Source organism: Frieseomelitta varia, unplaced genomic scaffold, assembly GCF_011392965.1.
Source record: "Frieseomelitta varia isolate USP_RPSP 00005682 unplaced genomic scaffold, Fvar_1.2 scaffold_458, whole genome shotgun sequence".
NCBI classification, from domain to species: domain Eukaryota; kingdom Metazoa; phylum Arthropoda; class Insecta; order Hymenoptera; family Apidae; genus Frieseomelitta; species Frieseomelitta varia.
The window spans coordinates 32,096-54,748 of NW_025110210.1; the positions used below are offsets into that span (position 1 = coordinate 32,096).

Here is a 22,653-nt window from a genome sequence, read left to right on the forward strand (position 1 = left end):
TTAGGTTTATTTCCCTATTGAATGTGGACGGGACCCGCCGGTGTCGACACCCTGATACAATATTTCGATTATTCGACCTGTAACTGCCGGTTCAAAGGGGGTGAGATCGTTTCTCGACGATGATGTACTTACGCAGAACGTTGAGCGTGGAATTTGAAATTAGTATCAACTTGTCCGATTGTGTTTCTTCATTCAACGAAAGAAGGACCGATCAATACACTGAAATTTTCTCGATCGAAGATTTGCTTCTCAGTCAAAGTAGCACGAGGTGAAAGTTTTCTCTTATATTTTTTATAACAGTTGAAAATATTTTTAAACGAATGTCTCTTTCATTTAAAATAAAAGAAAAAAAAAAGAATTTCGCCTTTTGCTATGCCAAACGTGTTAATTTTATCATATTTGAAAAAGTAAAAAGAAAAGGAAGAGGTGGAATTGTAGAAGCTGAGGGAATTTATATGTAACGTCTGGTTCGTTTATTTGGGGGATATTTGTGTTAATTCAGCGTAGACTTTTGATGAATTATGCGCACACCGAAGAAGATGCAGCCGATTTCTGCGCGTAAATATACGCGCGCGTGTCGTCGGAAGTGCTGCAACCGTTCGAACCGCCGGACGCCGTTTTAGCTCAAAATTATGTGCCTTTGTCAAATGTTCTATAGCTCACGTTGTACGTGAAAACGCAATCTAAATGCGCAATCCATTAGATATTGGAACACGTAACGCTGAAACGGTACTCTAATTATAATTGCTCGTCTAGTTATAATTGCTATTGCTAAATTTGCCTATTGTTGAACTAATTGCCTCATGTGGAAGTGGAACTTTTTCTCGTGAACGATGAAAGTTCTTTCCATTTGATTATTCGACTCTGATGAGAATAAGGATACTGTGCCATTGAAGTATCTTCTGTTTATTGTAAGGAATGATGAACGAAAATATTCCGCGTTGAAACTTGTTAAAAAAGAATCCTAACGGTGGTGGGGACAGCATAGTAAAGATGCAATTTTCTAAAATAAATTTTAAGATGCAATAGGAAATCTGGAGACCAATTTTATTTTCTAAAATAAATTTCAAGCAAATTTTAAGATATTTAACCACTTCATCGAACTTGAACACAACGAATGATAATTGAACATTTTATTTAAAAATCTAAAATTGATCTCCACACCTCTTCTATCGTGCGTCTTCATTCGTAAAGAAATTATTAGCGTCTTTTTCAACTTTAGTCTCATTTCAGGGAAATTTTAGAACACTCTATTTAAAAATCTAATATTGATCTCTAATCTTCTATTGTATATTTTCATTCGCGAAGAAACTATCACCATCGTGTTATACACTTTCCTTCGATCTTGTAATTCTTCGAATATTCTCTTCATTTGAGATAACAGAGAAATTTCTGGAGAGTTGTTACAAAAGTTCTCTGAAGTAAACAAATTTTCTTTGACACTTGGATGGGAACCTCCGTCGCAGATATATTCCACTCACGTAATCGCCGACACACGTAATACCTAATTGTATAATGTCGAACGTGTTTAGAGACTGGCTCGTGAAAGTGCAATCATATCGGCCCGATCGGAATTTATCGCATTAATGTTACGTTTCTGCATCTAATTCGCCGTAAATATTATGTAATGAATGAGAATGTAACAAGGCGTTGATCTGCAGCCAGGAAATCCTGTCTGGCTTTTCTTACCTGTCCGCTGGTTACACCCACCGTCAATCATGCCGCTCCGTGTTTCAATATAATATTTTCCACGATTTGCCTCTCGAGTCAGAATCCGCTGATTGTTTATCCGTCATTCTCACGTAACATGGAAATTTCTTTTCCTTTCTTTTCAAAGTCGAAGCTGACATGAAAGTCTAATCCAGCCTCCAGTTATGTTATGTTATGCACGATCGTAAAAGGCTTTTATGGTGAGAACGTAACGTATTGTTCGACGTACAGACTCTTTTAAGAACGCGAAATTTTATAAACATTTTCCACTTTATCAACTGGACGTGCGATCATGTTCGATGGTTAGATGAAACCGTTCTGTCATAATTTTTTTTTTTTTTCAATCGTTTTTAAGTAAAATGTAAAATCATCGTTGGAACGTCAGAATATGCGCAAGTACTCTGTTTTCTATGGTTACAGTAAAGAAATCTTCGCTCGTTCGTTTCGATGATATAAACAACTTGAAAAACTATTTCTCAATTTACGAGGAATAAATTCGATAAAGTAAAATAGTAATCTCAACAACCAACGGAGCTTCTCACGAGAAAAGCTTTATTCTCTCTAATTTTTACCATACTTGCTTTGCATCTAACTTTTTGGTACAGGAGGTTATCTAATAATGTTTCTCGTGGGGAGGAGAGGAATTTTTGTTTAAAAAGTGTAAAATTTTACAAACATATTTTTTTCACTGCGTACACACAACGTTATTGCGTTTCATTGCATGTTCTTTGCATATAAATTGTCAACATTTGGCACACTTGGTACCATATTTGTTATCATTGCCTATACGTATGTAGCATCAAGTTCTGGGTCAACGGTGACCCAGTGTCGGCTAACGCGAGGGTTAATAATTACACGAGTAAGAGTCGTCGGACGATATTCGTTACCGAATATAGAAGTAACACAAACTGCTAATGTACGACGGATTGACAGTCTCGTTGAAAAAGACCGAAGCTGATTTCTGTATACCATGACGACCTAGTTCGAGGATGTAGGAACGCCGGAGATCATGAACGAAACAAGGGAGAAAGGACGGGACGAACGCGCAGATGAAGGCGCGCAAGGAACGAGAAAAGTGGGAGCTTGCTTTGCTGGCTGGCTTCCGAGCGAGCTTTTGAACGCGGCGGCTCAAAGCGCTCTTGAATATATGCAAGTACTCTCGCGAAATTTATGTATCGTGTCTTCGACGAAGGGAAACTCCTTCGGCCTCGATGTTTGCTAACATCGCGTATGCGCGCCCCGGGAAAATAATATCTCGCTCGAACGATCGATAACGAAAATTGCCGGTTGACGCGAGACGTGAGCCGCTCCTCACATGAGTGGTCCTCGTTTTTCTATCGCGAACGTATAAACGAGGAAAATGTACAGCAGGGAAGTATCCGTAAAAAAAAAAAATTCTCGATGCTCCAAGTTCTTACAACTTTGTGGGTGAAAAAGAAGTTCTGAAAAGAATACTTCAATCTTCACGATCGATTTAGATGAATTTAATTGTGAGAAATTTTCTTTTCGTGTATTCGAAGATACTTTTCCTCTCGAAAACTTTGCAAAGGTATGCATTTCTTGAGGAATATTGTGGAAAAAATTGTTTTCTTTTCGTAATTAAATTCACTGTAGTTTTGTAGATTGAGATTTCCCTCTTACATGATTCTTTTTTATAAAGTTATAGGAGTTTAAAATCGACAATTTTTGATCGAGCGTATACTTTAAAATACTTTCTGTATCAATTTTATAATAGAGTCTGATTTATTGGAAGCAACTATATTTGGAAATTTAAAAGTTATTTTCAAATCAATTTTCTCTATTCTCGTGTCAAATATAGCGAAGCTTGGTTTATTAAAAGTGATTTGAAGTATATTTCAGAAGATTCAGACTCAAGTTACGAGAGAAATTAGATCGTTAAATACACTTTGATACATTTTATTTCTCATGAAACTTGCTAATGTGTAGAGCGTGCAATCTGAGATGAGAATTCTGCTGAATAGAATAGGATAATAAATCATGTCATTAAACGTTAGATCTAATATTAATGAACTTGAAGACGAGAGTGCCATTTAAAGAGAGTACTTTAAGAATGTATGAATATCTATATTTTATAATATTTAATAGAAAAAGTATTTTGATATGAGTAATTCTCAAAACTTACAAAAAATTATACCTCACGCAACAGTTAATATCTATTTTTAACATAGTTGGCATTCGAAGTAAATTTTTTTCTTCTTTCATTTCACGTTTTAATTTTCACTTCATTCTCGTAGAAAAGATTAAAAGCAATTTCTAACATAAAATTAATATGTAAATTAAACAAAACAATACAAATCTCTGATATGAAGTTAATTATGAATAAGAATATATCTTACAGAATTATTATAAAACATGATATAACATTATCACGTGTAAAATTTTTCCTTTAAAAATTCACATTTTGGCGGAACTCCAAATTAATTACTTTATTGCACGTCAATTAAACCCGTCAGACGAAAAAGCGAATCACGGCATCAATTTGAACACGTATGAATGCGTATTTCACACGTATTTCAACACGTATGAATCAAGCGACAGACAAATTTGTCTTGTTGCATCCCACTGGTGTTCTATCTTCGCGCAGGCTTCAATTATTGCAAGTGAAACGCCAGTCTGCGAGCCAACTAGCTCGAGATGAGAGATTGCGCCGATGTTTGATGAAGGTTGATAGTTGTTTCCAAGATCATTCGCTACAAAACGAAGGATAAATGTCTCCGAGTGCCAATCAATCGCTGGACGAAACCGTGAAAGAAGTTAGCACGTTGCCCCCTGTCTCCGTTGCAACGGCGGAAGTTTTTGCCACGAGAAGAACGGAAACGAAGTAACGGATTCTCCTGTCTTCTGTTTTTCAACAAACACCACTTGGCTCGTACGCCGGATTCACGTGCAACGTGAGAAGAGAGACAAACAATTTACTTAACCAGCGATTAAGTTGTTCGTCTTATTCGTCTCGAATTATTTGAAGCAAATTGAGCAGCACGAAAAATGTTCATTAGAAGCGTTTATTTCAATTCAAGAGAAAAATTAATTTCGATGTTCGATCGGTAGAACAGATTTCAATAAACGAAAGAGGATTGAAAACGGCACACGCGAACTCACTAACTCCGAGGTATCGTCCATATTTTGAAAATTTAATACGCATTGAAAAATCTACAGATCGTAAGCGTGAAATTGAAGGCAGTGATCGATCTTGAGTATAATATCAAAATTACTTGGAAACGGTCGGGAAAAAAAGTAATTCGCAATTTTTCGTGGGAATTTTCAAGTTAATAACATCTCTCTCGTCGAATCTCATCAACTGAAATTATAGCAACAGAAATCGATTAGCTCGATAATTGCAAGATGTTTTATAAAAGGATATTTATCCAGCAGTTTTTGTCTGAAGATATAAATACAACGTTTTCTACGTACAAAGAGTGCTGCACTGTAAAAGTCAATAATATTAACCTCTTGCGCTGGCAACTGATTCGCGGACCATAACGAGTGACCGAACCGTACACAATAATTTTCTTTTGAGCTCGTCGGTATGATATCACTGGACAGAAATTATTAAAAAAGTAATAAACTTATCATTTGTTTTTTGCCTAGGTTAAATATACTTAAAGTAGTATATACTTAAATATACTTAAACACTTAGATATTTATTTAAATATACTTGAAACTGAGAAAATGTTGCAATTTTGGACAAATTGCGTGGCACGTCATTCCAACGCAAGAGGTTAATAATAAATAAGAAGAATCTTTTTTGATATCGGCAGGCTTGCTTATATATCGTTTTATATATTAGTAGATATTCATTGCCGAACGAATCGGAAGATATCAAAGATAAAACTTGCCGATTACAGTCGGATGGAACCTGATCACGACGACGAGTCGCACGGCGTCTTATCTACCGCTCTTCGCCGGTTTCTCTCGTCGACTTTCACGGTTGTGTAGTCGGTTGTATCGCGATCGTAAATCTTTTATAGTTGGCCGTATATACTTGCTTGGTAATCGTGCAACTCTTAACATTTCACTTACCACCCCGGGCCTTTGGTAATATTCCGCGGAACAGAGGCACAATTTCTATTTCTGCTTATAAATTCCGCTCGGCCGAACGAACTTTCTCCTCGCGGGAGTACCTCGGATTGATGGACGTTCTGTACGTGGCCGCGAACACCCGGGGAATATTTCACCCGGATACTGGAAGTAAGGGTGGGCACTCGCGAAAAACCTTGGCCAGGAAAGCTTGTTAGCAGACTGCGGACGTTTACGAAATTTTCGTATTTTTACACGCTGCTGTACGTTCCGTACGTGGGTGAATGAAATTTCAAATAAATGTTTAAATTGTACTACGTTTTACAGATTTTTTTTTTTTTACAAAAAACGCGTTTGCGTGGTCTCATATTTTTATGTATACGCGTAGGTTTCAACGAGGGAATGACACTTCATCGGAAGTTTATTTTTTCCTTTTATCTGTAAATCCACTTTCATAGATTTTCGCGTATGTTTACGCAACTTCGTATTTTTACGTACGTTTCTCAATGGAAGAATGATATTTCAATAAAAGTTTGCTTTATCTAGTAAACATATTATCGTATGTGTTTCATGTATTCTATAGGTTTTTGTGTTTTTAGTGGATTTTCGTAGATTTAAATTGTACACAAGTAAAAATTCGCAGTCCAACAACAAAATACGACCACAGTTTTATGTGTATTTCAATTTTTAACATGAACGTGACTAAGGAAAGCGGGGAGATTTGTTTTTTCGAAAAGTATTGTTCTTCGCTCCGCATTTCACTTTTTTTTAACAGTAGTTTATATAGCCGATTGTACTTCCAGCAGTAGTCGATACAGCCTTTTTTCGGCCGTTTCGAAACACGATTGTACGCTCTTGGAAATTTGTTCTCCGATAGATTCAAAGCACAGTGGCTTGTATTTTAAGAAAGTGCCTCGAATATATTTAAAACTGCCGTCTTTGAGAGTTAGCAGAATTTAGTTCTTTTAATTGCAAATGTGTATTACTTATTCATAACACGTACTCGATCGACGAATTCTCCAAGTAGAAATGTAACTTCTTAGGTATATTATCTTCGTTTTAATATGATTCAACGGTTGTACCAATTGTCCTCGTACAAATTAGAAATTCAATTCAAATTTCGCATTTAACTTAGAACCTGGAATGTCTAATTGTGGTGACGATTTTGCGTCGAATAAATCTATCTCCACTCCCCCGAATAATAGGCCAGAAACTGAATCAACTTCTCTCTCGAATGGAAAACAAATTCAGCGGAATCCTTCCTTTCTTCTCGAGGCACACGCGAGCAGCAAAGGACGAGTTTAAAAGCCAAAGATCGAAGGGGAAACGGCGGAAAGTGAAGTGAACAACGTTGCGACGGCGTCGTTTCGCGTTCTGAATTTGCATACGCTGTGGAACGCTATTGCCGCGATGAATCTCGGTGCTCGAAGACGGGAACGAGCTCGATAAAAAAAAAAAAAAAAAGAAAGAAAGAAGTTGGGTACGGCCGTTTAAGGCCGTCGTTAATACGGTACGCCTTAACGAATTCCCATGAAGAAGCACCGAAAAACTTCGGTTCGCCGGTGCACGGAGCGCGGCCGCCTGTGCACGTCATTACGTGCGCGGCGCGGCGCGTTCACTTCCGCCTTCGTCCCTGGAAATTACAGACCGTCCGCGATAAATTACAATGTATCGGCGTGCGAACGCGCGAGGCCTGCGTTCCTCGTCCCTTCGATCGTTTAACACCGAAACAGCTAAAACCAGACAGTGCAAAGAAACCAAAGGCCAAATTCGTAATTTTTACGAGGGTTTCAGTAGAGCTTCGATAGTGTACGGATAGATAGATGGTTCATTTTCTTTTTTTCTTTTTATTTTTTGGTTTTGCAACTTTACGCGAATTTTAACACAACACGTTACAACGTTGTGAATTGTTGCCTCACGGCTATGCAAATTTTCGCAGCATAAATGTTAGCATTACGTCACGACGTTGTGAATTATTGCATAGGCACCGCGGAACCGCAACACACCGATTTCTCTCTCGATACATGAATATATATATATATATTCGTTAATTTATTTATACTTGCTCGTTACGTTTGATTTCATCGTCCCAACGATTCTCTCGTTTTGTATAAAAATATACAACGTGCGTTTACAGCGTGTGCGTACATTTCGAAATTGGCAGCATCCCTCATTGTAAATTATTTCGATAGTGTCCTCTTTATTAATCGTCGGAGAAACAACTTGCAGTGTTTTCTTTTTCTTTTTTTATTATTAAACAGGCGTTTACTTTGTGCCAGTATATACAATATTTACATATGTAACGTAAAAAGCATAACGCGTAAAAGCTTAAAGACTTCAGCCCTGGAGCACGCGCAATCGTAAGATAGAAATTTGCTACTTGCACTTATTGCTACATTAATAATAAACTAGCGCTCATTTTTGCTTTAACTATGGTGCTATTTATTATACAATAATAAGGCACGGGATTCTACAATAATATTTTGGTCGTGTGTGGGAGGGAGGGGGAACTTGCAGTGTTTCATTGTAAACGAAGAAAATCCTAAGTTGAAGAACGCGTTACTGCAACTAAACCGTACCGTGACTAATTTAAACACGGCTCTGTTAGGGCCATCGCCCTAGTCACTCGTCGTCGAGAGTCCTCGACGATAATCTTGGTCGTGGCGGGAGACGAGATGTTCGGTACCGTTCGATGGCGGAACACGGTTGCAGCCGTCATAAAATCGCATCGGTGGCCGTACCAGTCAGAGAGATCGGGCCCCGCTAGCGTTTTCCAGACGCTACAATCAACTACGCTCTCCTCCCTTGCTCTCTTTCTCTCTCTCTCTCTCTCTCTCTCTCTCTCTTGTCGTTCTTCTTTTGCACGCTGTAATTCTCCTATCCTTCTCATTGTCGCTGCTTCTTCTCCTCACCATCCTACCTCTCTCACTCTCTCTCTCTCTCTCGTTCTCTCTCTCCTATCCATCTACCTATATCCATCCGTCTCCGTCTAACTCCTTGGCCACGTAACGACTCGTCTTCTGGCAGGGGTTTCACGAGAGTCCAACGGTATATATAATGTTGCGGACTACTCCTATACGGTTCCCTGTGCGCTCCCTTTGCGGACGGCCCCGTTTCGCCTTTTTCCTCTTCCTTTTTCTTTCGCGTTCTCCTCCTCCTCCTCTCCCATTCTCGCCCCGCTCGTCTCGTTCAGCTCGTTCTGCCTCCTGTTGGCTCTTGCTGTTCTTCCTAGGCTGTGTGCCCCGCTGTGTGTACTCTTTCTCTCTTTTTTTCTCTCTCTTTCTCTCTCTCTCTCTCTCTCTCTCCGTCGCTCTTTCTGTAACGGTGACGCGGGCTTTCCGTTACACGAACCACCGCAGAGCGTGCTCGCGCCAGCAGGAGCAACCTTTTCCCTTCCTCGGTGGCGTCCCCGGTCGTCGTTGCATTATGGATGCAACCGTGGGCCTGCTCCTCGTCCAATGGAAGAACCAGCCCGTGTCCCGGACGAACGTGGCTCTCTCATGCCACCGTTCGCCCTACCATTACGCCGCCCTCCCTTCTTCTTTATGCTTCTTCGTCCACTTTTGCTCCTCGTTTTCCTCCTCTTCCTTTAATCCCCGCTTCTTAAGCCTCTTCTTATTTTTCGTCTGGCCGGACGCTCAGATATTTCTCTGCCTCTTTTTTCTCTTTTCTTTCTTTTCTTTTTCTTTTTCTTTTTTTTTTTTTTTTTTTTTGGTCTTCTTTCGCCGTGTCTTTGTTCGATCCGACCGAACGGTTCGATTTCGGCACGGGTAGAATTGATGGATAGTTTCCCCCTTTCTCTGTTCCTCGCTCACTTCAGTTGGCTTCTTTCCCGAATCTTTGCTCCTCCTCGTTTGATCGTTCGATTCTCGATGTTTCTTGCTTCCTGCGCGGTTTGATGTCTAAATTTAGTTGATAACACCCCCTTGCGTTTTTCCCTCCCCATCTGTGGTTGTTCCTTCCTTTTATTTTCCCGTTGCTTGACAGCGGTCCCCTCTGTTCCCGTATATTTTTGTCTACATTCGACTCGACGTCTAAATTTGACAGAATCGATTGCTCTCTCCTCTCTCTCTCTCTCTCTCTCTCTCTCTCTCTCTCTCTTCATCCTTGATTCTTTCCCCATCCTTATTTCCGTCGCCTGTCTAATTTTCGATATTTTTGCGGCTCTGCCTCTGCCGGTCACTTCGATCAATACCTCGAATGTTGGAATTTTATTTTATCACCGAGACGATCGAATTATTTTAAAATTTCGTTCCTCGCTGTTCCATCGTGTCTTCTGTGTCTCTCTCCTCCCCTCGTATTTAACTCTGCTTGTCCCCACTTTGTCAATAATTCCATTTGATTAAAAATCTGCTTCTCCGTCTTCTCTCCCATTCTGTTTGCACCTCTGACTTTTCCAACGTTTGTCTCTCTCTCTCTCTCTCTCTCTCTCTCTCTCTCTCTGTTTCGCCGACGTTCGACTCCATTTGGCTAGAAACGACGGCCGCCCTTTTTCCCTCTCGTGTCTGTCTACGCGTGACCGTTTCCATCCAGACGCGATTCCGTTACATCCACGCGCTCGATGCTCGTTTTTTGGTCGTTAGAAAGAAGGAAGATCTGCGATGATCACGTCAAAACTCGACGTTGAGACTCGCATGTTCACGGAACGGTTGACGGGATTTGCACGATGTTTCTTATCCCCATTTTTCTGGAAATTCATGTTTCTCATGTGTGTAAAACGAAAATAAAATGATAGCACGATAGGAAGGAGATGACACAATTGTAAGTTGAGTGCAAGTTTTTATGCATATTTAAATTTTTAGAAACACAATTACAATAGAAATTGAAAAAAAAGTTAAATAAAAATTTTTTCTCTTTCAAATTTTTGCTCGACATTTTATTATAACATTTTGGCTATTTCGTGTATATTTTTACTCGTATTGTCTTGCACTGCACTTATTTAACCCTTTGCCCTCGACAAACTTCTTTCGTATCATCTGCCAGTAATTTATTTACGAAGCATCACCTCAAATAAAATGACATAGCATTGAAAATAATCATTCAAATGGTACTCGACACGAAATTTTGTTGATCATATCTTTCTAACATGTATATCTAATATATAATTTAAAGCAATCTAATATGTATTTCTAATGAATCATTTGAAGCAATCGTCGCGAACAAGTATTATAATATGCAAGAGTTAATGATACATAGTTCCTGATCCTCCACCCACCGTTTTTCAAACTTTCGTAAGTCGAGTGCAAAGGATTAAGTTTCCTATAAAAATGCATTTAAAATCCGCAGTCTGGCAATAACATCACATTAACATTTAATCTGACTGTACTGATAAACGATGAATACCAGACTTGGTGCTAATATTATTTTAAATAATGGATGATCAAGGCTTTGGTTTTCTGTTTGCGTTCAATTCGTGACATCGTGACACAGTTTGACACGCAAGCTTGTTTTTATGCTTCGCGATCGCGAGTTGCATAGTTCTCTCGCTTCTGCGAGAGAATTGAGATAGGTTTGTTGGAACGTTTTACCCAGTTCCACGGATGACGACCAACTCGCATAATTTGTCTGCCTGTTTTCTTTTCCAGAACAACACTACGCGGCTGCCGATTCGAACAGTTCGACGCCCGCGAAAAGTTTCGTGGCCTGTAGAGTTTGCGGTGACAAGGCGAGCGGTTATCACTACGGCGTGACCAGCTGCGAGGGTTGCAAAGTAAGTATGACCAAGTACATCGTACAGTATAACTGTTGTCGAATCTTCGAAAGATTTCGAAAAGTCTGGAAAATCTGGATATTTGGAATTCAAACACTTGGAAAATATAAAAATTGACACATTCTAGAATATAGAATTTCTTGAAAAAAAAAAAAAAATATAGAGATATTTGAGTTGATTTAGAGATTTGAGAACTAAAAAATTTGTCACTTGGAAATTTGAGAATTTGTATATTTGCGAATCTGAAAGTTTCGGAATTTGGAAATTTGGAAATCTGGAGATGAGGAGAAACTCGGAATTTCGGAACTTTGGGATCTCGAAAGTTTTGAAATTCTGAAGTTTAAGAGCTTCGAAACTTTGAAATTTTGGAAATTTGAAAGTTTGGACACTTGAGGATTCGAAAGAACCGAAATTCGGGAAATTGTTATTAGATTTTCAAATTCTAACGTTTGAAGAAACGAACGACAATATCTTGAGTGTAAAATAATGCAAATAGAAGATTGGTAGGGGTGTGCGAGAACCTGAAATATCCCGAAAATATCGAGAACCTAATGATCGGGAAGAGGTTGAGTCGAATCGAGTCGGGTTCCCGAAAATTTCGAGATTCCCGAAAGAATCGGGTTTCCCGAAAAAGTCGAGATTCCTGAAAATTTCGAGAACTCGGCTACCGTTTCTCAAACTGCTCACTGTATAGCAGCTTACAAAATATGTAAATACACAGTTCAATTTCTTCTGCCAGTGAAATTATTGGAAACACGGATTCTAAGAATCGTGCGACCTGATGTATACAAACGTGTGACTGCGCGCTTAGTACTTGGACATTATGTACGCTGTTGATCAGTATCGCTGAGACATTCAACAAGTTCAGACGTATATTTCAAAATCTGTGTGAATTTAATAAAGATTAAAAATCTTTAAAAAAAAATGTCGAGTGATAGTGAGAGTAAAGTTGTGGTAGCAGGAAGTAGTGCAGAAGATATCGTGCAAAGGAAGAAGGTAAAGAGAAGCTCTGTTTGGCAACATTTTCAAGAAAAAGATGATAGAAAGGCGGAATGCACGCATTGTCACCATGAATTTAAAACTAGGTATGCAAACACTACTGGTTTATTACGCCATTTGAAGCGTATGCATTCAAACATTAGTAGATGTATTAGAAAAGAAACTGAATCGACATAAAATTTGTCGCATGTACAAAATGATACGCGAATGATTGTTAAACCAAAAGATATAACAGAAGGAATTGCTCGAATGATGGTTCTAGATCTGCGACCTTTCGATATAGTTGAAGGCGTGGGCTTTAACGAATTATTTAAGCTTGTTTCCAATCCTTTCCCAAATCCAACCTCTTTCGGGAATTCCGATTCTTTCGAGCATCTCAAAATTTTTGGATACCCATCCCGATCCCGAAAAAATTTCGTGTTCCCGACCCGACTCGATATTTCGGGTTCTCGCACACCTCTAAAGATTGGTAAAACAAATAACGAATTAGATAAATCGTGATGTGTGTAATACATTGAGGATGCAACGTGAGAAATCCTTGGCTTTTCACCAAACTTTCTACGCCGTGAAACATAATTACATGTCACAGATTTTTCTCTTTATCTCCACGTATAATACGTGCGAGATCCGCTTCGACTCGTCCGTATATGTCTGTCCATTACTGGTATCGACTACTTTCGATCGCTCTCTCGCTTCTTAGTTTTCTTCCTACATCTTTTATCATTTCCATTCTTCTCTAAAATTTCTACATCTTCGTTTTTATTTTATTTTCTATCCCTCTATTTTTTTTTTTTTTTTTCTCAACGTTCACTTTCTCTGCTTCTACGTATTGACTCTACATAAATGTATTTATGCATTTATGTATTTTCCTTTTTTCTACATCACTGCTTTTCACTTCTATATCTCTCTTTCTACGTTTTTATATATTAATAATATTTTCATTATTTTTCTATTTTTCTTCGTTTCTTATCTTTTTCTCTATCTTTATTTGCTGCGTTAAACAACCACTTTCCCTTTTTCGTTTTCTCTCTTTCTTCGCGGTGGCGATGTTTCGGAAGGGAGGAACGCTCGTTGCGATCGACTTTCGAACGGACTGAGAGAGAAAGAGAGAGAGAGAGAGAGAGAGAGAGAGAGAGCAATAAATCGACACGAAGAAGCGAATTTATAGCCGACAAGATACGACGCCTATGATCGCTCGTATTTTATTTGACTTTACCAGGCGTGCTCGCCTCGACAAAAAGCATCCCTCGTTAAACGTGGATTCGAAGATTCGGGGCGGCCCGATATATTCTCGTGCTTTTTTTCTTTTCTTCTGGCGAACACCAGGTTTTGCACTTGTTTTACAACTTTATTGCAATGTTCTTCCTATTCCTCCTTTTTGCGCGTAGATGTCAAAGACAGCTATTTACGTTAATAAATGAGACATATACTTCTGCCATTCGATGTATGGCTAAATATATATACGAGAACTCGAAGATTCGGGGGTCTGAAAGTTAAAAAGACACGAGGGTTTGAAAACATTTGGAAATTTGGGAATTTAAAAAATAGGAGATTTAACAAATTTTAAATCCTGTATATTTTGAAAGGCTCGGGAATTCGAGAAAATTCAAAGAATTGAATATTCAAATGTGTGTAATAAATCTCGGAACTTGATACCTCGAAGGTATCAACTCACTTCGAAAAATCGAGCTTATTTTACTCTCTATTATTTTTCCCTGCGAAAGATGTAGAACAAAAGGGAAACTTGATCCACAGTCTGTCGCAGACAATCGCCATAAACAATAATCCACGCTATCGAGCGTGTGTCCATTCTACAGAGACACGGTCGAATGCTGCATTCCATCAAGCAATATTCGCAACGACGTATCAATGTCGTTAAAAGCGTTGTCTCCTACGAGTCGTAAATTGAGCATTGTCCGGGATCGCTATTAATCGCCCGCGTCATACATCTTGACCAACGTTCGACTGTAATTAACGTTGGCGATCGCGACTATATCACGGAGAAACGAATTGCCCCTGCCATGGACGGTTTGCGAAAGAAGTTGATGATCGCGAGATCATCGGCTCCACTGGGTGGATCGATTAACGTCGTCCTAGGCGTTGCAATAATATTTCATTACGTTCGCGACCGTACGATTCACAATACGCGTTTTACGACGTTTTTTTTCTTTTTCATCTTTTTGTGTGTTTCATTCCATTTTCTTCTTTTTTTTTTTCTTATTTCCTTTTGTTCCTTTGAGTCCTCTCAAGAACGAAAGAAGGATACTGGTACGTATACTATGATTTGACACATCTCTCGCTGCGTAATTGTTTATTTCGAATTATTTCTTACGTTTATGTTTGTCATATAGTAAGAATATACAGGGTGTTTCGTTCAACTTGTGTGTGGGACCCACTTCGAGAGCTGATTGTACCTAAAATAATGAAAGAAAGTCATAAAAATATATGTCCTATCTGTCTTCGTTTATGAGATATAATGAATTTTATAAACAGAGCAAACTCTAGTAAGCTAGTTTTACCAGGGATGATACATTCAATTTTCATAATAATCATAATTGGGATGAAGAAAACTCACATGTTATTGTGCATTCAAGACATCAACACCAGTTTAGTTTAAATGTATGGGCAGGAATAATTGATAAATTTTTAATTGGACCTTTTTTTCTCAATGGGAAACTAACAGGCACAAAATACGTTGATTTTTTGAGCACGCGTTTACACGAAATATTAAAGGAAGTTCCAGTCGATATTAGACTTTGTATGCGGTTTATGCATGATGAAGCTCCGCCGCATTTTAGCCGAGTGGCTAGGCAATTTTTAAATCAACACTTTGCAAATANGAGAGTAACCAGATGAATGACAAGACGCGTGCATGCTTGTCTTCAAATGCAAGGTGGTCATTTCGAGCATCTTTTGTAAAAGTAATTAAAACAGAAAATTCATTATATTTCATAAACGAAGACAGATAGGACATATATTTATATGACTTTCTTTCATTATTTTTAGGCGTACAATCCCCATGTGGGTCCCACAAGTTACGAAACACCCTGCATATGTTACATACTGAAGTAATGTAATAGATGTTCACTGATTTTCTCTATACCACCTATGGTTTCGCTTTCGTATAATAGAAGTTTATTTACAATTAATCAGACGAGAAAGAAAATTTTTGTTCTAGTTTCATGGTACGATAATACATGGTGCGATTAATATTTTTGAGAGATCATACATGAAGAGGTTTTAACACGTTAGAATAAGTATTGCAAGAATTTTGGGAATATTTAAAGTGTTCGTGATTCTCTTTTAGACATTGGTTTTCATTAGACACGGTGTTTTAATTGGTCGGATAATCTAGATAATAATAGAGGAAGGCTTTAGACGATCTTTAAGTGATAATCAGTGTCAATGTCGCTGAGTAGTCGATAATTTCAAGGTTCTTTCATACTTCCTGAGTAAGTGAAGCTTCAGTTGGATTATTTCATCTTTCATTAACAATAAGGATATTTGCATTTTGCAATCTCTTAGCAGTTAATCCAATGCATCTTTCGTTTTTCAATTTTATCAGATTGAAGCTGTATCATTCTAGATAATGTATCTTGACGTTTCATCAGCATTGCAGTCAGTTTCACTGGTAATCAAATGACACATTGCACTGACATTGATTTTGTTGCCAGGTCAATTTCAATAATTACACATGATATCAGACAACAAAAGCCTGAGATCTGCTGTTACATAAATTTCTTTTTCTTCAAAATTTGAAATATAAAAAATATTTTCTTCGCCCGAACATTTGTCAGTTGGACTAGAACGTTCTTATCTAGCTATGAGAATTGCTGTTTAACTGTTTAACAGTGTAACAAAATATTAGAGATTTAAAATGAATTGTTTCAAAAACTAATTAATTTTCTCATTGTTGAGGATTTCAACCTCTTGCATATAATCCAATATTTATACTACGAGGCTCAAATAAATAATCTTGTGTATTAAACGTTATTTAAACGAACATCGTACTTTGAACACCCTGTATGTTTTTATATCCCGCGCGTATACCGTGCCATCGATAAAAATACACATGTGTAACGATGACATTTAAGATATTTACATTACTATATATTCGACAGCTTGAGCCGGTTGCGCCGCGAAGGGGTTAATAACGAGTGACACAGGAATGCATTAAGTGGAAAGACCGAGAGTGTTCCTCCATCCTGTGTGCAACGCGGACGAGTATATAATTTCATAGCGGACAGGGATCATCCGGAAAATTTGAATTCCTGCCTCCTAGTTGAACGCTGAACGCACTCAGTCAGTTAAAGTTGAGAGCAATCAGACCGACCACGGTTGTTCCCTGTCCTATCGTTATAACATCGTTAGCTTGTCGTTGCTTTTTCTCATCCTTGCACGTCGTTTCTCAATTCCGTTTCGAGGAAATTCCGACTGCAAACACGCGACTGTTGACACCACGTGAATTACGTTTAATAACCCAGCCTAATAGAAGCCTTTGCAAGAAACGGAGAGAGAATACCACCGGTGATATCAGTAATTGTTAACAGTAGGTAGCAGTCATTTCGTCGTCGTGTCGCTATTATATCACGTCATCCACCTTTTCAGCCATCCTACGTCGTTTCTCTGACAGCCAGCTATTCGATTTTGTAACTTTGTCCAGTGATTTGGAATTTTCAGAAAAATTGTCAACTTGTCAAATGTTCTGTGGAGGATTGGAAACAGTGTGTACATTTTATTTTGTTTTTTGTTTTTCATATATGTGATAACAGAAATTTTGAGAGTTTACTCTAAATTCTTTACAATTCTACAATTGCATTGCCAAAGGGTTTTGCACTGAAACGTTAATTTGAGTGTTTTTGAAAATTTTTAAAGTTGTAAAGTGTTATTTATACAGAAAGATAGCTTTTTATTTTATTCGTTGGATACTATCGCACCGTAACAGTTTTCTTTGCCATTCTACAGTTCTAACAACGTCACTATTATATCACGTAATCCACCTTTTCAGCCTTCCTACGTCGTTTCTCTGACAGCCAGCTATTCGATTTTGTAACTTTGTCCAGTGATTTGGAATTTTCAGAAAAATTGTCAACTTGTCAAATGTTCTGTGGAGGATTGGAAACAGTGTGTACATTTTATTTTGTTTTTTGTTTTTCATATATGTGATAACAGAAATTTTGAGAGTTTACTCTAAATTCTTTACAATTCTACAATTGCATCGCCAAACGGTTTTGCACTGAAACGTTAATTTGTATGTTTTTGAAAATTTAGAAAATTGTAAAATGTTATTTTATTTTATTCGTTGAATACTATCGCCCCGTAACAGTTTTCTTTGCCATTCTACAGTTCTAACGAGCATTACCTGAACGCATTCTCGATTGCGTGACTCACCCCGTACACTTACATTAAAAATAGCATTACGTACAATATTTTTTAATTATCGATCATACTCGGAACACCCAACCATCACGTCAACTTAAATAACATTTCATATCTACCCTCTCGTCTCATTATTCGTAAATTATTATTTTTATAAAGACAATATCACACGCGTATTCTCTAATTCTAAATTTAGGTGTAAATAATTCTAAAATGAAGGATAAATGAATCACGCACGATTAAACACGATAACCTTACCACGAGAAAAAAAAAAAAACATCTCGAAAGAACTCGTTCTTCCGTGAAAAAATAAGTCAAATTAACTTCAAGAAGATAATCGTGTCACATAAAATTCGCAGAAATTTAATAATAATAATAATAATAATAATAAAAAGAGAGACACACATACATACATTGAAAAACGAGTATCAATCAGCATTGTTGTTGTGGAGTAATTCCTCCCCGCGTATTTTGAAACAAAATCGGCAAACGCGGCGGCGTTCATTTTTCGCCGATAGTTCCAATTTCCAGCGACATTCGAACGAGACGAAAATTCTCCCGGACGTTCATCGGCGAATCTCTCTGGCGTCTGTGTAAAGAGGGACAGGAATGGCGGTGGGCGGGATGGAGGGAAATGTAGCGATTCAGAGAAATCGTTGATTCGTTTCGTATTTCCCGGCGGAGCGCATCTCCCCGTGAGGAAGTGCTCTCCGGAGGCCGGGCCTCGGCACGATGTGTACGTGCCTTAATCTTGCCACGAGATACACATCCGCCGGGTACTCCTCCGCTCAGATTGAAACACGGAAGCCCCGAGGCCATGGTTAACGGTGAATTGGTACATTCTCGCGCTCGCGGCGATACACGGACGAGATACACGACGTGCACATGTCGCTCATTTTGCTGTTGTGCAACGATGACCCAACTCGAAGATCAGGGATCTCGAGATCGAACGTCTTTGAATCGTAATGTAATGTTTTCTTTTCTTTTTCTTTTTGTAAAAAAACGAAACGTTGAACCAGCACGATATAATATCTTTGTAGCGTGGCAACAATTCGGTGTAATTTTAAAAACAAATACGTGCTTATCAAATTGAGTAATAAAATGCACGATAAAATTGTTGAATCGGTGCAATAATTGTGAATGTTTTGTTATTTGTGTCCTCGCGAATGTAACGGATGTTATTGATCGATTGATTTGACTTTATTTATATATAGTCGCATCAGTTCGATTATTATTAGACGATTATAGACGATTATATAGATGAACAACGAAACGAAACGATTTATAATTTATAACTTCGTGACTTTGGTAGTGTAACTATCATATGATGTTGATGACTTTAGTAATTGCTAAACATGAGGTCTACTTTAATTAAACATGGTTTCTGGTGTCTAACTGACGAAACGCTATAATTCTTTCTTCTTTTTCAAACGGAGATTATTAATATGTATTTTCGCGCGTTTGTAGGAAAAATTCGCTTTAGAGCGAAAAATTGCACAGATGGCGCATAATACGATGAAATACATAAAATATACAAAACGCGCGTAGTATTTTTTGTAACGTTTATAATAATGCGTAAAATGCTTCTTTTAATTATCTCGTCGAAAATATTAAATAATTCATAGCTTCAAATATTTCGTATAAATTTTTTATAAATGTACAAAAATTTGCAATCTGATTATTATGATATCTAGTTACATAGTCACGACTATATAACAATGTACACGTAGGAACACACACGTTTGCATTACGACGAAACTAATTTCCTGGCTAGGAAACGAATGCACTTCCGTTTCTCGCCGTTTTTGCCGTTTTTCTCGCGTAACGATTTCACAAGTCGCAGGAAACTGCATCGTGAAATCGAAGGTCAAGTCGAGGTATCTTCGAATAACGGGGAAATTAGAACGAGACTATTGATTGAACTGGAGAATTGAAATAAAATAGTTGTTCGAGCTAAAGCTAACTTGATAGTTTCAGCAATTGTGAAATACTTTTCGAAACGTTGTTTTCAGCTTTTATTAATTGAATATTCTGTCGAATTCTTCTCTCCTTTTATTCATAGTTGGAAAGTGATTTAAAAGGAAAATATTAATTTCGATGCAGAAATAAAAATCTTTTAATATCTTCTAATATCTGTAGTAATTTCTAAATTAATATCTGTACTAATATCTGTAGTATTTTCTAAATTAATTATAACTTATAATTACTTTCTAATTGCAATAAAAAGATAGAAAACAAACGACAAAGACTTTGGATCAATTTTTTTTAAGTCCAATTGATTTTCTTTTTTATTTCCATTTGCATTTGTCCTTGTTTGTCTGAAAAAAGTGGCATGTGACAAACACTGGTGAATACAAGTATTCGAAACAAATGGACTGGATACAGTCATTGATCATCTCGTAAATCGTTGCTTCTGTGAATTTTCAAATTCTATAAAATTTTCCACGCAGTCTGTGCAGTGTCAAAGAACCGATGGCCAAGTATATACACGATAAACGAAGCGTAAACGCAGGCTTTGTTCGTTGAAACCTCAACGTTCGAAGTAAAATTCATTTGCCATTTATCTGTGTCCAGTGTATGAATGAAAAAAGAAACAAAATAAATAAATAAATGTCAAAGAGCAGCGAGCGTATTTCCTCGTTCCATAAATTCCAGCGAAAAGATCGAACCTGACAAAAAAAAAAAAAAAGAGAGAGAATCTATTATTACAACGAATATACTATTTCTCCGATTAAACAATTTCCAATAGCTGTTCCAATAACAAGGTCCATTAAAGCAGTTCCGCGAGAAAAAAAAAAAATAATTCACCGTGTCTGACCGTGTAACGACCGCCGCTACTGTACCCCGTTTATTCCGATCGATCTAACAATTTTTTTTCCATTTATCGTCAAAATGAGGACCGCAGGAGAAAAACATTGTAGATACGCCCTTGTTGGTTCTTTTTCTCTCTCTTTTTCGTTTCTCGGCTCACTTTGTGATTAATGATGGGTTTTTTTTTATATATATAGCGTGGATTAAAAGGTAAACGAGAGATGGTTTAAATACACGCGGTTGTTGTGAAAAGTCTTAGGATAAAGTTGTTTCAAGAAACGCGTGCAATGATGAAAAGGATGAAAAGGATTTCTTCTCAAGGTCATTCTTTAACAAGATTCCGAGATTCATTGGTATGGTTTTTAGATAGACTCCTGTCTATCTTTTTATTAACTGGTGCGATTCTTTTATTCTCTGTGGAACAGTATCAAGATCCTTCTGTCTGAAAATGTTTAACACGTGTATTTTAACAGTTTCATACTTGAAGATGAGAATGAATAAGACATAAATGGATAGATTGAAGTTTTGCAATATAATTTATTAAGACGAGCAAGTCGATATTCGAATGATATATAATTGATATATAATTATACACGTGAGAATGATATATAATTATAATACTTATGAATGAGATATATATCACATATATAATTATGATATAAATGATACATAATTATATAATAATTATCGACCGAAGCAAACTTTTAAGAATTATAATAACTCCTTGCATAACGTTTATCGCCGAAATTAAATTAAAATACAGTTTTATTATAACACATAGATAGCGCTGAGTTTTAAAATATTGCTGTTTAGCGAAAAAAATAGGAAATGTGAAACGTGAGATAGATATGTAGATGCATTCAAATGTTTTCGAACGTGTTCCACGGCGCACGCAACGATTGATCGACGAGTGAATGTTTGCATTTGACGGAATGTTGCTCGGAACAAAACGTTTGCGTGCGCGTTTAATGTGAATGGCTGTTTCGTCAATATTTCCAATACGATGAAATATAGGGGAACAGTCAGTTTTTCAGAAACACAGCGTAATTATCAAACGGTGAATTAATCGCAAGCTTGAACCCGGTTGCGTCCTTATTGTAATAATTTAACCGGTTGATCGGAATAATACCGATTGCAAATACGAAACGAAAATTAATTAATCAGACTGGCTGCGATGCTTTGAATTCACGTGTAACGCCGCGTTTCCAATTTGCAGCATTCAGTTAAACGCATTTCGCGGAGGTTGAACGCTCCCCTGCGTCTTGCCCGATTAAATTTAAGCCTTTCTACTGGCAGCGAGCGTCCGCCTCTTTTACGTCCGATTTGTTACGCATCGTTCCACTGACCGTTTCGTTTCTGTCGAAGTTCTTTGGAAAATTCAGCCGTCTGGATTCTAGTTTCAGCGAATTAATTTTCTTCTTTTTTTTTTTTTGAACATTCGATGTACGTTTCAATGCCTCGTACGTCGAATGTCTCCTTTTCGATTTAATTGTATTTTTGTATCAATTTTTAAGAATGACAATGCATCGATATATCTGAGAAAAAGGAAATATTGAATCGTTCGTGGAGTCGAGCGAAACGAAGAACTTATAAATTGCAGATTGATTTCTCGTAAATTTTTGCAGCTATCCTTGGAATTTTTAACAACACACGACGCGACAGAGATACACAAATATTCCAAGTGTAATTAGAAAGCGCGAAGGTCAAGCTGGAAAATTCCGTCTCACATTTACGAGATCGTTCTTTTAAACAACCACGTGTTTGGAAGATTTATTGGACTCTGTATTTTTCTGTTCCGTTTTCACATTTCATATTCAGCGAACTGTTTAATTTAAATAATATTACGTTATAACGAAACAAATAACCAAACAACGAACCTTTCCTCGGTATAATTATTTTCGCGGTTTCGCGAAATGAAAAATGGTATTGTTATTTCGTTGAATGTTTCACATGGAACAAATATCGTTTCACATTTTCGTTTTCACGTTGGCGCAAACCGGGCGAAA

At 37.5% G+C, this 22,653-nt stretch overlaps 1 protein-coding gene across 1 annotated transcript in view; it reads left to right on the forward strand.

Annotated features, from left to right (window-relative positions):
• Window positions 1-11,120: 11,120 nt before the first annotated feature.
• The window catches only part of LOC122532532 (ecdysone-induced protein 78C-like), a 35,899-nt gene continuing 24,366 nt past the window's right edge, over window positions 11,121-22,653 (forward strand). The window contains exons 1-2 of the mRNA XM_043661347.1: window positions 11,121-11,139; window positions 11,334-11,458. Of these exons, the coding sequence (XP_043517282.1) occupies window positions 11,121-11,139; window positions 11,334-11,458 (144 nt within the window). The remainder of the gene's footprint in view (window positions 11,140-11,333; window positions 11,459-22,653) is intronic.